Source organism: Myodes glareolus, chromosome 1 (assembly GCF_982192425.1).
Source record: "Myodes glareolus chromosome 1, mMyoGla1.1, whole genome shotgun sequence".
NCBI classification, from domain to species: domain Eukaryota; kingdom Metazoa; phylum Chordata; class Mammalia; order Rodentia; family Cricetidae; genus Myodes; species Myodes glareolus.
In genome coordinates this window covers 116735553-116747791 of record NC_142026.1, presented here as the reverse complement: position 1 = coordinate 116747791, position 12239 = coordinate 116735553, and the positions used below count along the sequence as shown (strand labels likewise).

Below are 12239 nucleotides of genomic sequence, written 5' to 3'. Positions count from 1 at the left end.
CATCGTATTTAATCCTGACAAGATAGACGGCTGGCTGGTGGTGGGATTCTATCGCCAGAGAAGCAAATGCAGGGGGATCAAGAGTTCAAGTCCAGCCTGACTTCATAGAGCTTCCGAAAGAAAACAAATAAAATATTAAAGAGAGCGTTTATGCGCCCCTTTCTGAGACAGGTGCAGACTGAGACAATGCAACCCCACCACTTTCACAGAGGAAGAAATTTTGAGGCCCTGGGGTCGGCTGAAGGCCTACACAGGTTTCCAGCGTCGATGACATACATCGACAATCTCCGGCTCCTGGTGACTAAAACTTTGACCCGTTTTCCTTTCTAGTTTGCAAACTTGGTTTTACAGAGGCCACGGCTAGGGGCTAGAGTCGGGGTTCAGGCTGAGTGTTAGCGGTCCACACCTGAGGAAGGTTCCCAGCTCCAGTGCACAGCAAGGCAGCATTTCTCTTCGGCAGGTACAATCGGGTAGGAAGGGCTGGCTGCCAGCAGCTGCCACCCGCGAGCCCGCAGCAGCCTTATCTGAATCCTCCCGCAGTGGGCCAGCCGTGTCCCCAGATTGTCCTCTTGGCTAAGGGGTCCTCGCAGAGGGCGCGCGGGGAACCCCCCCGGCCGCGCCGCGGGGCTCCGGCCAGCAGGGGGCGCTGCGTCCCGCTCTCCCGGGAGCGGCCAAGCCAGCCCGGTGGGTGTTTCTCTCTCTCTCTCTCTCTCTCTCCCTCTCCCTCTCGCGCTCTCTCCTCCCGGCCTCACATCCGGGTCTGGAGCGCGGCCGCCGCTGTCAGTGCCGGGCCCGGGGCGCAGTCAATGGCGGCCGAGGGAGGCGGAGCGGCGGCCACGCGCAGCCCCGAGCTCCCGAAACTTTAGACTTCCGAAGCCCCACAAGTTCGCGGGCGGGGCGTGGGGGGGCGTGGGCGGAAGGGGAAGCCGAGGCGGGAAGCCCGAGGGACGCGGCCGAGCCGAGCCCCGCGGCCGCCGCCTCCTTACCCACGCCGAGCCTGCGGCCGCGCGCCGCCCCAGGGCCACGCGAGCTCGCGGCCCCCGCGAGGAGGCCGTGCCCGCGCGCACGAGTCCCCCGCCGGCCGCCCCGGGTTGCGGGGCCGGCGCCCCGGTGGTGCATGCGGGGCGGGGCGGTCTCCGGGCCGAGGCGAAGATGGAAGGCTTGACGCTGAGCGACGCCGAGCAGAAATACTACTCGGATCTCTTCTCCTACTGCGACATCGAGAGCACCAAGAAGGTGGTGGTCAACGGGCGGGTGCTCGAGCTGTTCCGGGCCGCGCAGCTGCCCAACGACGTGGTCCTCCAGGTACCGCCGCCGTGTTCCTCCCTCCCCCCCCCCCACCCTCGGGTCGGTCGCGCGGGCCTCGGGCAGCGGACGCGGGCGACGTTTCCAGAAGGGCAGGTTCCCCCGGGGGCTCCCCCGCTGCGGGCCGAGGCCGCAGGTGCGGGTGCGCGGGGACTCCTGGAGGGGGAGGGGTCGCTCAGCCGGGATGGGGGGGCGGGGGTCTGCGGGGCTGAGCCTGCATCCCCCCCCTCGGTCAGCCTGTGCATGGGGAGAGAGAGCTACTTCCCAGGGAGGCTCTTGGGTGAAATGAGTGTGAATCCTAGCTCCTGGTAATGTATTCCCGTCTACACACAGCTTTTCGGATCCTGCACAATAGTAAAGTTACGAGTACAGACAGGCAGAATGCCATTTGGGTTCTTGAGTGAGCCGAACAGACTCGGTGAAGTGAGGGGTTTTTTTTGTTTGTTTGTTTGCTTGCTTTTTTGTTTTGTTTTGTTTGTTTAACTTAAGGTATCCAAGAAGCAGGTTGGTTTTGTTTTTTGTTTGTTTGTTTTTATTTTTAAGGAAGCTATGTTCTTAGGGAGACTAAGAAAATTTGAACTTCTGGCTAATACTTTGCGTGTGGATGGAAAAAGAACTTGTTCGCAGGATGGGTCACCGATGTACTGTGGACAGTATCTTCCAGTGGGCATTCGGGAACAGTTGGTGGATCTTGTGGATTTGGTGTGGAATATATTGAGCAGCTGGAATCGAAATATGTAGTTCTACCCTGCAGCAGAAACCATGGTTGTTTAACCTTGTCTTCTGGTTTTACAGGAAACTTCGTAGAAGTTCCTATCTGATATTTGTGATGAGCGTTAACGCTGCTGCTAAATGATTCATAGCTGGTAGTGGTCAAGAGCCTATTTAAAGTGCCTGACAGGAGCCGTTTTCAGTTCTCATCCTAATATTGATCCAAGCCAGTTATCTGAATCCCCAGACACATGGGTATAAGGTGACAGAAGCAGAATATTGGGCCAGAGGTTTTATTTTATTTTTAATGTTTTGAGGCAGCTCCTTGCCATGTAGCTCAGGCTTGCCCTGAACTCAGGGCTACACTGCCCCCTCAACTGCTGGGATTTCAGGTGTGGACTGGGCCAGGCGTCTCCAACTTTTGATTGTAGTCTCCTGTTAAGAAGCCTGAGTCTGGGCGAGCACTTTGCGTCTTCAGCTTTGAGTTCTTGCAGGCCTGTGGTAGAGTGAAAGTCACTTTTCTTCTAACAACAATCCCGTGCTATATAAAAAGTTTCTATGCACATCCCTCATGTAAAAGTTGTGCCTAGGGAATGAGTTCTTTCCTTTTTTTAAATTTTGTATTACTTTTTTAAAACTTGGGGGTGTGGTGATCCATGCTGCTGTGAAGGGCCACATGATGATTAGGCTTTAGCAGCTGGGTAAATTCTGTTGCAGATTCGTTGTTTTTGTTTTTCTGGCCCTTTTGCAATGTGGAGCCAGTGTTAGCTCGGGATCACACAAAACAGAGCTTGTAGTTTGCTTCTGGGTTAATTGTGGTATTGTCTGATGGACTTTCGACAGAACAGGTTGGGTCAAAACGTGCTCATTCGTGATTCTGCTCTTTTTGTGGAAATGAAACACATCTTCAAGGGCTTAAAATGAAGGAGAAGCTGCCCGAAATCTATTTGGGGTGATGTCTTTGGGGCATGGGGTTGAGCATGTAGTTGACAGAACCTGACTGTTGTCATTTTATTGGTGCACAAAGCTTTAGGCTGTTTAAATGTACTGTTTAGGGCATACAAGTTAGCATTCATTAACCTCCAGCTGAGATATGTTCATCTAAATCCAACTTTTTTTTTTTATTTACTCAATTGTATTAGGATTTGAAAATAAATTCTATTGCCTTTGTGCATAGACAGCTTAAATAGCTTAAATGTTTGAGATTCAGTTACAAGTTGGAAACTGTTGGAGTTCCCTGAAGCCAGACTCTCACAGTAATATGTTCAGGTTGATTATCCCTGAGGGCCAAAATAACACAGGTTGGAAAAATCACGCACCATGAAACTTTTGTGTGCAGAATTTTCATTTTTTAAATTTACTCTCAAACTGTGTAAAAATGGTGTATACGAGACATAAATGAGCTCTCTTAAACTTGGATCTCACCCACAAGATATCTTACTGTGTATATGCAAACAATCCAGAACCTGAAGGGAAAAGAAAGAAAGTCAGAACACTTTAGTCTCAAGCATCGCTGATAAGGGATACGAAACCTGAACTGAATAGCAATCTGGAATACTTATAATTTGGCCTAAGACCTAGAAATGTGAGACAGAAGGGAATGTGGGCCGAGTTTCTGTCTCTGAAAGGAGTTTTGAGATTTTCTGAAAACAGCCCTGAGTTGCTTTCTAGTGAGAAGTATTTGGGACAACACACATAGAAGGACAGTTCTGTGTCCTTTGCTGAGTGAGTTCTGCGGGGAACCAGGAGACACAAGGTGCTCTGGGTCTAAACGACAGGGCCGCTCACGTGTGAAGAAGAGGACGCCTAGGAGAGGTGCATTGTGTTCACAAGCACAAAGGAGGCGGAAATAGGGCACAGTTCAGGTGGACTTCCAAGCAAGGGGCAAAATGTAACCAAAGGCGGACCACAGTGAGGCTTTTCAAGGACTAGGAGATTGTAAGATTGGAGATGTTGAAGGAAGAGGTCCTGTCACTAAAGACCGAAGGCAGGGGACTTGATACATACTTCAGTAGGCAGCGGAGAGGCCTTGGAAAGTTTTGGCTTTGAATAGTTGAGCTATTAGAGGGTAGAGAAGGAGGCTCTTGCCGAGACCTGTGGTATGGGTGCTGGGTAGTAGACATGCAAACCAGAGTGACAGCAGTGGAATGGAAAAATCAGGGTGCGGTGCATTTCTGAAGGGTAGCCTTACTTTACTGTGTGAAGCACCTAGTCGGATAACACTTAATCGCGTCCAGATGGTCAAGGCTGGATGGGGAGCTTTGAACTCGCTGTGAAGGGCATTGGAAAGAAAAGCTTCACAGAAGCAGTGTTCTAGGAGGCAGCAGAGGAAAGCAGCTGAAGTCTGGTTATCTTGAGGGCTGATTTTCTATCAGAGATAGGAAATGGCGAGGAACTGGGCCAGTAACACTCAAAAGTGTGGGGTCAGGAGGCTGGTGACATGGTTCCATGGGGAATGGCGTTTGCTGCCAAGCCTCATGACCTGAGTTTGTTCTCCGGGACCCACATGGTAGAAAGGGAAAAAACTGACACTCATAAGTTGTCCTCTGACTTCCCAAGATCAGTTATGGCATATGCCTCAGACTCTCCAGAAAATATTTTTAAAGTAATGAAATAATTAAAAACAACAACAACAACAAAAACCACAAAAAAAAAAAAAAACCCGAAACCCATAGAGTGAGAGAGGACAGTGTATGAGGGAGTAGTTTTTGTTCCCTCTGGCTGTTTGTTAATGTCTAAAGATATTTTGGATTGCTATAAAATGGGGGAGGGAATGATTTTACTGACATGTAGTGGGTAGAGGCGAGAGATACTATTTAATAGCCCAGAGCACATGGGACAACCTGTATAACAAGAATTATCTTCTTCAAAATGTCAGTATTGCAGAGATTTGAGACCTGACCTGGACTCTGGCAGTGGGAAGGAAATGAGGCTGGAGTTACAGGGTTTCTGGAGGCTAACTTGATAAGTGCCAACTCTTTGGCATAGTGTGGATAGGAGAGATGGTGGCAAGGATTCCTCACTTTTGGTCTCTCGATTAGAAAAGGTCAGGAGGAGGGCCTCATGTTGTAAAGGGGAGTGCCGAGGGACTGCTGTGTGATCATTGGGCATTTTGGGATGTGCTAAACTCCAATGAGTAGAAACAGGTATTTTATTCATGATGCCTGTTGGTTCTGTTCACATGTTCGGGGCCTCTTTCTCACCTATGTTGATGGCAGGGAGCAGACCTTGATTAATCCAGTGTTTTTCAACATTTGTTAATAAAAGTCACGAGAGAGGGCTGAGTCATCCGGAGAAATGAGGGTAGAGAACAAAGAACAGAGGGCCCAGAGCTGAAGGAGGCAGGAGCTGCATTTATTGCGTGCCCAGTGGGCTCTTTTTACCAAAGCATGAACTCACTTGATCCTTGCCACAGCCCTGAGAAGTGGGTATCATTCTTATTAACTAGGAACTTGATAGGCAGAGAAGTTAAATAACTTGTTTACAAATAGTGAGTGTCCTTCCCTTCTCATTGTCCCTTGCCACCTTGAAGCTGCTTCTTCACTGTTCATGTGATAAGGGACCAGGTGAGGAATGTCGTTAAATCAGGCAGACTTTGATTTGTGCCTACTTCTTCATGCAGGGTAAGGATTTCAGATTGCTTTTGAGTTGTATGTAGACATTTTCTTTTGCATAGTAAAGAGTTTGATTTATTATGATATCTTGAAACAGTCACTTCAGAGAGATGGATTCTTGTTGCTTTCTGGGTACAGACACTGTTTTGTAGTATTACAATGTCAGACATCTTAAAGTATATCATTATACTCATTAGCATCTATTTATTTTTTAAAAATATCAGTTTATTTATTTTTATATGTGAAGTGTTTTGTCAGCATGTGTGACTGCACCGTGAGCATGCTTCGTGCCTATAGAGGTGAGAAGAGGGTGTCAGATCCCCTGGAACTGGAGTTAGAGACTATTGTGAGCCACCATGCAGATGCTGAGAATTGATCCCAGGTCCTCTGGAAGAACAGCCAGTGCTCTTAACCACCAGCTGATCTCTCCAGCACCCGTGTTGTTTCTTGAGCCAGGGTCTCCCTCTATAGCTGGAGCTAGCTGGAATAGCAGAGTAAAACCTATTTAGGGGTTCAGGTTTGTGACGTCTTGTCCCAGCGCAGGAGTCAGAGATCTGACCTATAGGATTAAATCATCAGTTTTGCTGTCTACTAACAATTTTCAGTGTTATAACTTTAAAATTAACTTCTTAAGAAGCAATTTATTTTTTTAAAAATAGGAAAAGTATATTATTTACCACATTAATCAGTATCCCTTCTTAGCTTTCATGTTTAAAAAAATTCTTTTTCTGGGGAATGTCAAACTTACACAGACTTTGCAGGTGTGATCTCTTGATAAACGCTTTCGGTACTTTCTTTTTATTGAAGTTTGCCAGCCGTGTGCCCTTTTAACGAGGCTGAAACACTTAGATCAGTTGTGTTGAGCAATAGCTTGGTAGAATATTTGAATAAGATGATAAATTTAATGGAAGAAAAGCAACAGCAATGAAGTGTAAACCAGGTTCTCTCTTGTTAGCTTGCGCTAGTTATAGATCTGTTCATTAGCGAGACGTCTGAAGCACACTGGATATTAGAAACTTAACTCTAAAGTTGTGGGATTTTTGAATTGTTTTGTAATTTCTAAATCACTAGACTATTTGTCGAGAATAAAAAGTACGCTTGCGTTAATTAGACATTTTCCACACACTACTTATGAAAGAGATCACACTGAAATCTCACACACTGCCACGCTTACTTTTGGAACCCATATCATGCTACTTGGAGCCTTTCCTTCATGCCCCGATTTTAGTGTTTTGGGAACTTTTCAAGCATTGTGGCACAGTAGAAAAGAACATAAGGCCTCGGTGTGAGGAGCACTAAACAGAAGCTGGCTTCAACCAGTCTTGTGACCTTGTGGATCACTTCATTCGGATCACCACACATGAAGTGGCTGGGTTTTCTAGATTTCTGATTCAAAAAATTGTCTTTGTGCACTGGACCTGCTCCGTCCAGCCACACCCTTAAGAAACCCGAGCGAACACTGCTCCCCTGTTGTAGCACGTCAGCTGCTTGTGTGAACTCTGAATGCTGTGTTGACCAACAGAAGCAGCAGCTGAGGGGAAGATTGTATTGGTTCTTCAGGTGTCTGACCAGCGGGACTTCAAAATGAGAGCTGAAGTGGCTGCTAGTCTTTATCCTTGCTGATGTTTTGTTTTCTACGGCCTTTCTCCTGTGTGGTGACCTGATTGGGAAGGATTAAGAGGTGTGACATTTTCAGAGGGAGATGTGTCGCTGGAGATGAGCTTTGAGAGTTCAAAAGACTCACCCCATTCCTCTCTCTGCCTCCTCCTCGTGAATCAGGATGTGAGCTCTCAGCTGCCCTGCTGCCATGCCCTTGCTCTGCTGCCATGGGCTCTAACCCTCGGAAGCTGTTACCCCAGTCGAATGCTTTCTTTCCTAAGAGCTTTTGGTCAAGGTCTTTATCACAGCAATGGAAAAGTAACCAAGACCCTGGGATAGATACATCTTCCTTCAGTTCTTCCCATTTACCTCTGTAGAAGAGATTAGGCTGGCAGAAGCTAATTACCTGCCTTATTTCTCTTTTTGTGCTGATGGGGTTTTTCTGTTGTTGTGGTGGTGCTTTTTTTGGTTGTTGTTGTTGTTGGTTTTTGTTTTTTTTTTTTTTTTGCTTGTTTTGTTTTGTTTTTTTTTCTTCGAGACAGGGTTTCTTTGTCTAACCCTGGCTGTCCTGGAACTCGTTCTGTAAACAGGCTGGCCTCTAACTCAGAGATCCTGCCTCTGCCTCCCGAATGCAAGGATTAAAAGTGTGCACAACTACTCAGCCCTTTTTCTCTTTCTTTCTTTCTTCCTTCCTCCCCCCCCCCCTTTTTTTTTTGAAAAACACACTGGTAAATGGTTTTGGGTTTTTAAAAAATTTATTATGAATACAATATTCTGTCTGCGTGTATGCCTGCAGACCAGAAGAGGGCACCAAACCTCATTACAGATGTTTGTGAGCCACCATGCGATTGCTGGGAATTGTACTCGGGACCTATGGAAGAGCAGGCAGTGCTCTTAACCGCTGAGCCATCTTTCTAGCCCTTTTGTTTTGTTTTGTTTGTTTTTCAAGACAAGGTTTCTCTGTGTAGCTTTGGAGACTGTTCTGGAACTCACTCTGTAGACCAGACTGGCCTCAAACTCACAGAGATCCGCCTGCCCTTGCCTTTGGAGTGCTGAGATTAAAGACGTGCGCCACTACTGTCCTGCCCATATTTCTTTAAGATTGGTAAATTACAGGACTTGGACTTTAAAAAAATACATCTCTTTTCTGTTTTGTTTCAAGAATTTTACTTCATTTGAGGTCTGTTGTTTAAAGGACAAAGTCAAATTTTGTTAGTAAGTGTTATTTTTTGAGTTGTTTAGTCCTTTGGGAGTCTGGTGAACACACTGGACATCTGCTTAGAAAACACAGTTATGCAACATTTTGCATTTAACTTGATGTTGCTGGCCTGTTCTAGCCTAGGTAGATCATTTGACCCGAGGGTAACAAAGTCTTATGATAGAATACATGGTCTTGAAATGCTGAAGGGACATCTTTTACAAATCAGTTTCTACACTACTCCCTTGTGATGGTCACTGTCCACCTCCAGGGATTGTACATGGTGGTGAATGATCAGCTGTTGTCTCTGCCTTGTGCCTTGTGTCTGGTAATGTTGAAAAGAACTGTGTGATACCGGAGGACTGCTGGTAGGAAGGCAGTGAGACATCTCAGAGGAGGTATGGACAGCCATGCTAGGGATGGGGTCAGCCAGACAGCATATCAAGAGAACTGTGAAGGGCCTGGGGCTGTGAAGAGATAATGTGTCAGATGAGAGCTGGGGATTAATGGACCAAAGAGGAGAAAGGAAGGACCACTTACTGTAGGCAGTTGGGATCTTACAGGAATCTATAAATTTTTATTCATGGGAACAGCATCTGAGTTGTATTTTTTTAAGACCACTCATAACTGGGGAGGTGAGCAGCTTGGCCAGTGGATAGGAAGTAGTCCATGTGGCAAACAGCAGTGACTTAGATTAGAGCGAGGCAGCAGGTAGAGAGGAGTGGACTTAAATGAGATTGTTTGGTTTAAAGTAGGAAGCCACAGTAATATATATGGAGCGTGAGAGAGAAGAAAGTATAAGAATGTTGTTGGAGTAGTCAGTATTGGACGGTTGGGAGAGGAGTGAGTCCTAGGGGGCACTGTTTTGTTAAAGGAGTAGTGAAGAATTCTCCTGTGTTCATTTTAAATTTATGGAAGCCTGTGTGTCACTTATGAGCTTTACCATGGAAGATCTACAAACTTAAGATATTTATCTCTGAGAGGAAGATAAGTTGAAGATTTTTACTTTGTTGGCAAATTGAAAATGGTAACTAATGAAATTATTGAAGAAAAAACTTTAAAAAGAGGGGAAATGTCCAACAGTTGAGTCTCAAGGAGCAATGAACATTTCTAAGTTGGGAGGTAGAAGGCCAAAGGGCGGAGGCTAAGGACAGCAAAATGGGTGAAGAGAGATGGGGGACAGAGAGTGCATATCATGGTGGAGATGCCAGGACGGAGGTGAGAGCCAGCTGCTCTGAGATTTCATCTGTCTGAGAGACTGGGAAATGTGAGCAGAAATGAAGCCTTGGATTGCTTTAGAAACCTAGATGCCATTGGTAACTCTTTAGAGCCTTGTTTTTTGGACTAGTTGCAATAAATGCCAGACCTGAATGACCTGAGAAATAAATGGCAGCCAAAGGACTAGAGATGGGGCATATAGGTAGTTTCTGAAAAGTAGTTCACTGTGAGAATGACTAGACCCTGGTCAGGGCCAGCTGAATGAAATATGTGTGTGTGGGGGGGGTTGTAGAGTAATGCGTAATTTCAGTTGTCAGGATTAGTACTGCTGAGGGGGAGAAGGAAGAGATGGCCTCCAAAAGCAGGAATGGTCTGGATCCTGCACACAGTCTTCTGGAAGGAGTCATTGCTTCAGTTTGACAATAGGGAGGCAAGTAGGAAGGTCCATAGATTGGTGGGGCGGTGTTCCAGTCCAGTGACTTCTGCTGTCTGCTGTAATCTGAGGCCAGATTAGCAGGCTAGTAACAGGAAGTCAGCATACAATAGTAGGAAACACATTTGCAGTAACATCAAAAAGATCTCAAGTCTTAGGGTTTAGCTTAATCAACGAAGCACTAAATTTTTTACACCAAAGTGAAAAATATTGCTCAGAATATAAAGATATAAATAATCAGAATATGTATCTAGGTCAGAGGGCTGAATTTTTTTAAGTTTCTTTTTTACTTATTCTTTGTGTCTTTCATATTGTGTATCTCCACCCATTCATTTTCTCGTCCCTTCGTATCTGCCCTCTGCCCTAGCAATGTCCCTCCAAAATAAAATAAAATTTAAGAGAGAAAAAAGAAAAGAAAAGCAATCTCGTTATGAAAGCTGCAGTGTGACACACACAACCCATTTATCCATACATCTTTACCTCCAAGTGTTCATTGCAGAGTCATTGGTCTGCTCTGGGCCTCTGGTTTCTGCTACACTATTGGTGCTAGACCCTTACTGGGACTCCTCTTGGTTATCCTGCTGTTGCCCTGTGTTGTGGAGATCCTGCAGCTCTGGGTCTGCAGGACCAGTTCTTTCACATCTCCTGCACATCACAGATGGGGTGGACATTGGATGGGCCAACACATAGCTGTGGGTCTGGGTTGGTCAGCCTGTCAGCTCTCCCTTGTCCCTAACCACGAGGTGACTTCTCCTGCATTGCCCTGACTAGTTCACCCCGGAAGTTTGCATAGTAATACTGAGACTTCAACAAAGTCCCAAAGATTTGGAAGAAGAAGGGAAACTAATTGGAGACTTGGCCCTTTCCATTCTAAACATTGACTGCTCTGCTATGCTAATCAGGGCAGAATGATTGGCCTAAGGTCAAATACAGAGGTCAGTGATCAGACCTGAGAAATCAGAAATAACTCTTTACGCTTATGGTTAGTTTATTTTGCGGAATGTGCCAGGATAGTTCACTGAGAAAAGGGTATTCTCATCAGATGGTTACTTAAGAAAAAAATGTACTTAAACATTTTGTTTATAAATCACACAATATACAAAAAATATCTCAAAATTATGTGCTTAATTGTAAAATCTAAATCCATGAAATTTCTAGATGATTTCATAGAAGAAAATCTCTGCAGCCTTGGGTTAGCCTAAGTTTTTAGATATGACGCTGAGAGCATGTGTACTATGATAGAAAAGAACTTATAAATTGAATTTTATCCTAAAATGTTAAATCTTAACACTTAATATTACAGAGAATACTTAACAAAGTATAAAGAATACAGATTTGGGAAAGATATTTGCATACTATAAACATGATAAAGGTCTTTCATCTAGAGTACATCATTAATAGTTAGGGAACGACACATTCAATCAGTGATAGACTGTCACTAGACAGGTTGTAGTTAGAGACTATATTCTACTATATAGTCTCTAGTTTTTGTGGAGAGATGGAATATTCTCACACTGCTCTTGAGAACATAAGTGGCACAAAGCTATTTTGGAAAACACTGGGTGTTTCTTTAAAAGGTGAACATAAATTTACCTAGGAATAAGTAGCTCTACTCCTATGTATCTACCCATGAGAAATGAGAAAATGTTCAAAGAATTCTTTGTTGGAACATTTAAAATACACCATTTACAGTAGCAAACCTGAAAAACAGTCCAAGTACTCATCAGTTAGTAACTGACAAATAAAATGTTATATCCTTAAAGTGAAATAATGTTCTGCCACTGTAAGAACAGGTTTCTAATATATGCTACAACAAAGAAAATGTTAGAAACATACTGAATGAAAGAAGCCAGACATAAAGAAGTACTTGTTGTATTGCATTATGCGAAATAGTTGAAAATTATCTATAGAAAAATGTCTGTGGGAAAGATCCGTAATAACAGTATTGGTGGTTTCCCAATGGCAGGGCAGAAGCAGCAGCCTGGAGGGAATCATTCTGGGATAAGGGCAGTCCTAAGCTTGGGTGATGTCATGGTACACAGTACTGTAAGCTGCTTTAAACTCGGTAAGTTGTATTACGCTGTAAAAATTGTGCTTCACAGTGCTAGTTTTGTTTTGTTTTTTTAATCATGAATTTACCATTTTGGAAGTGTTGTAAAGG

At 44.9% G+C, this 12239-nt stretch overlaps 1 protein-coding gene across 11 annotated transcripts in view; it reads left to right on the top strand.

Moving 5' to 3' along the window:
- The first annotated feature begins 1048 nt into the window (after nt 1-1048).
- Nucleotides 1049-12239, top strand: part of Reps1 (RALBP1 associated Eps domain containing 1) — a 73827-nt gene continuing 62636 nt past the window's right edge. For 4 of the 11 annotated variants that reach the window (XM_087911647.1, XM_087911629.1, XM_087911633.1 and 1 more), the window contains exon 1: nt 1051-1305. In XM_087911647.1, the coding sequence (XP_087767773.1) occupies nt 1153-1305 (153 nt within the window). In that variant the 5' untranslated portion in view covers nt 1051-1152. Of the gene's footprint in view, nt 1306-12053; nt 12144-12239 lie in introns of those variants that run through there. The other 7 variants (XM_087911649.1, XM_087911635.1, XM_087911634.1 and 4 more) reach the window with 4 other exon arrangements.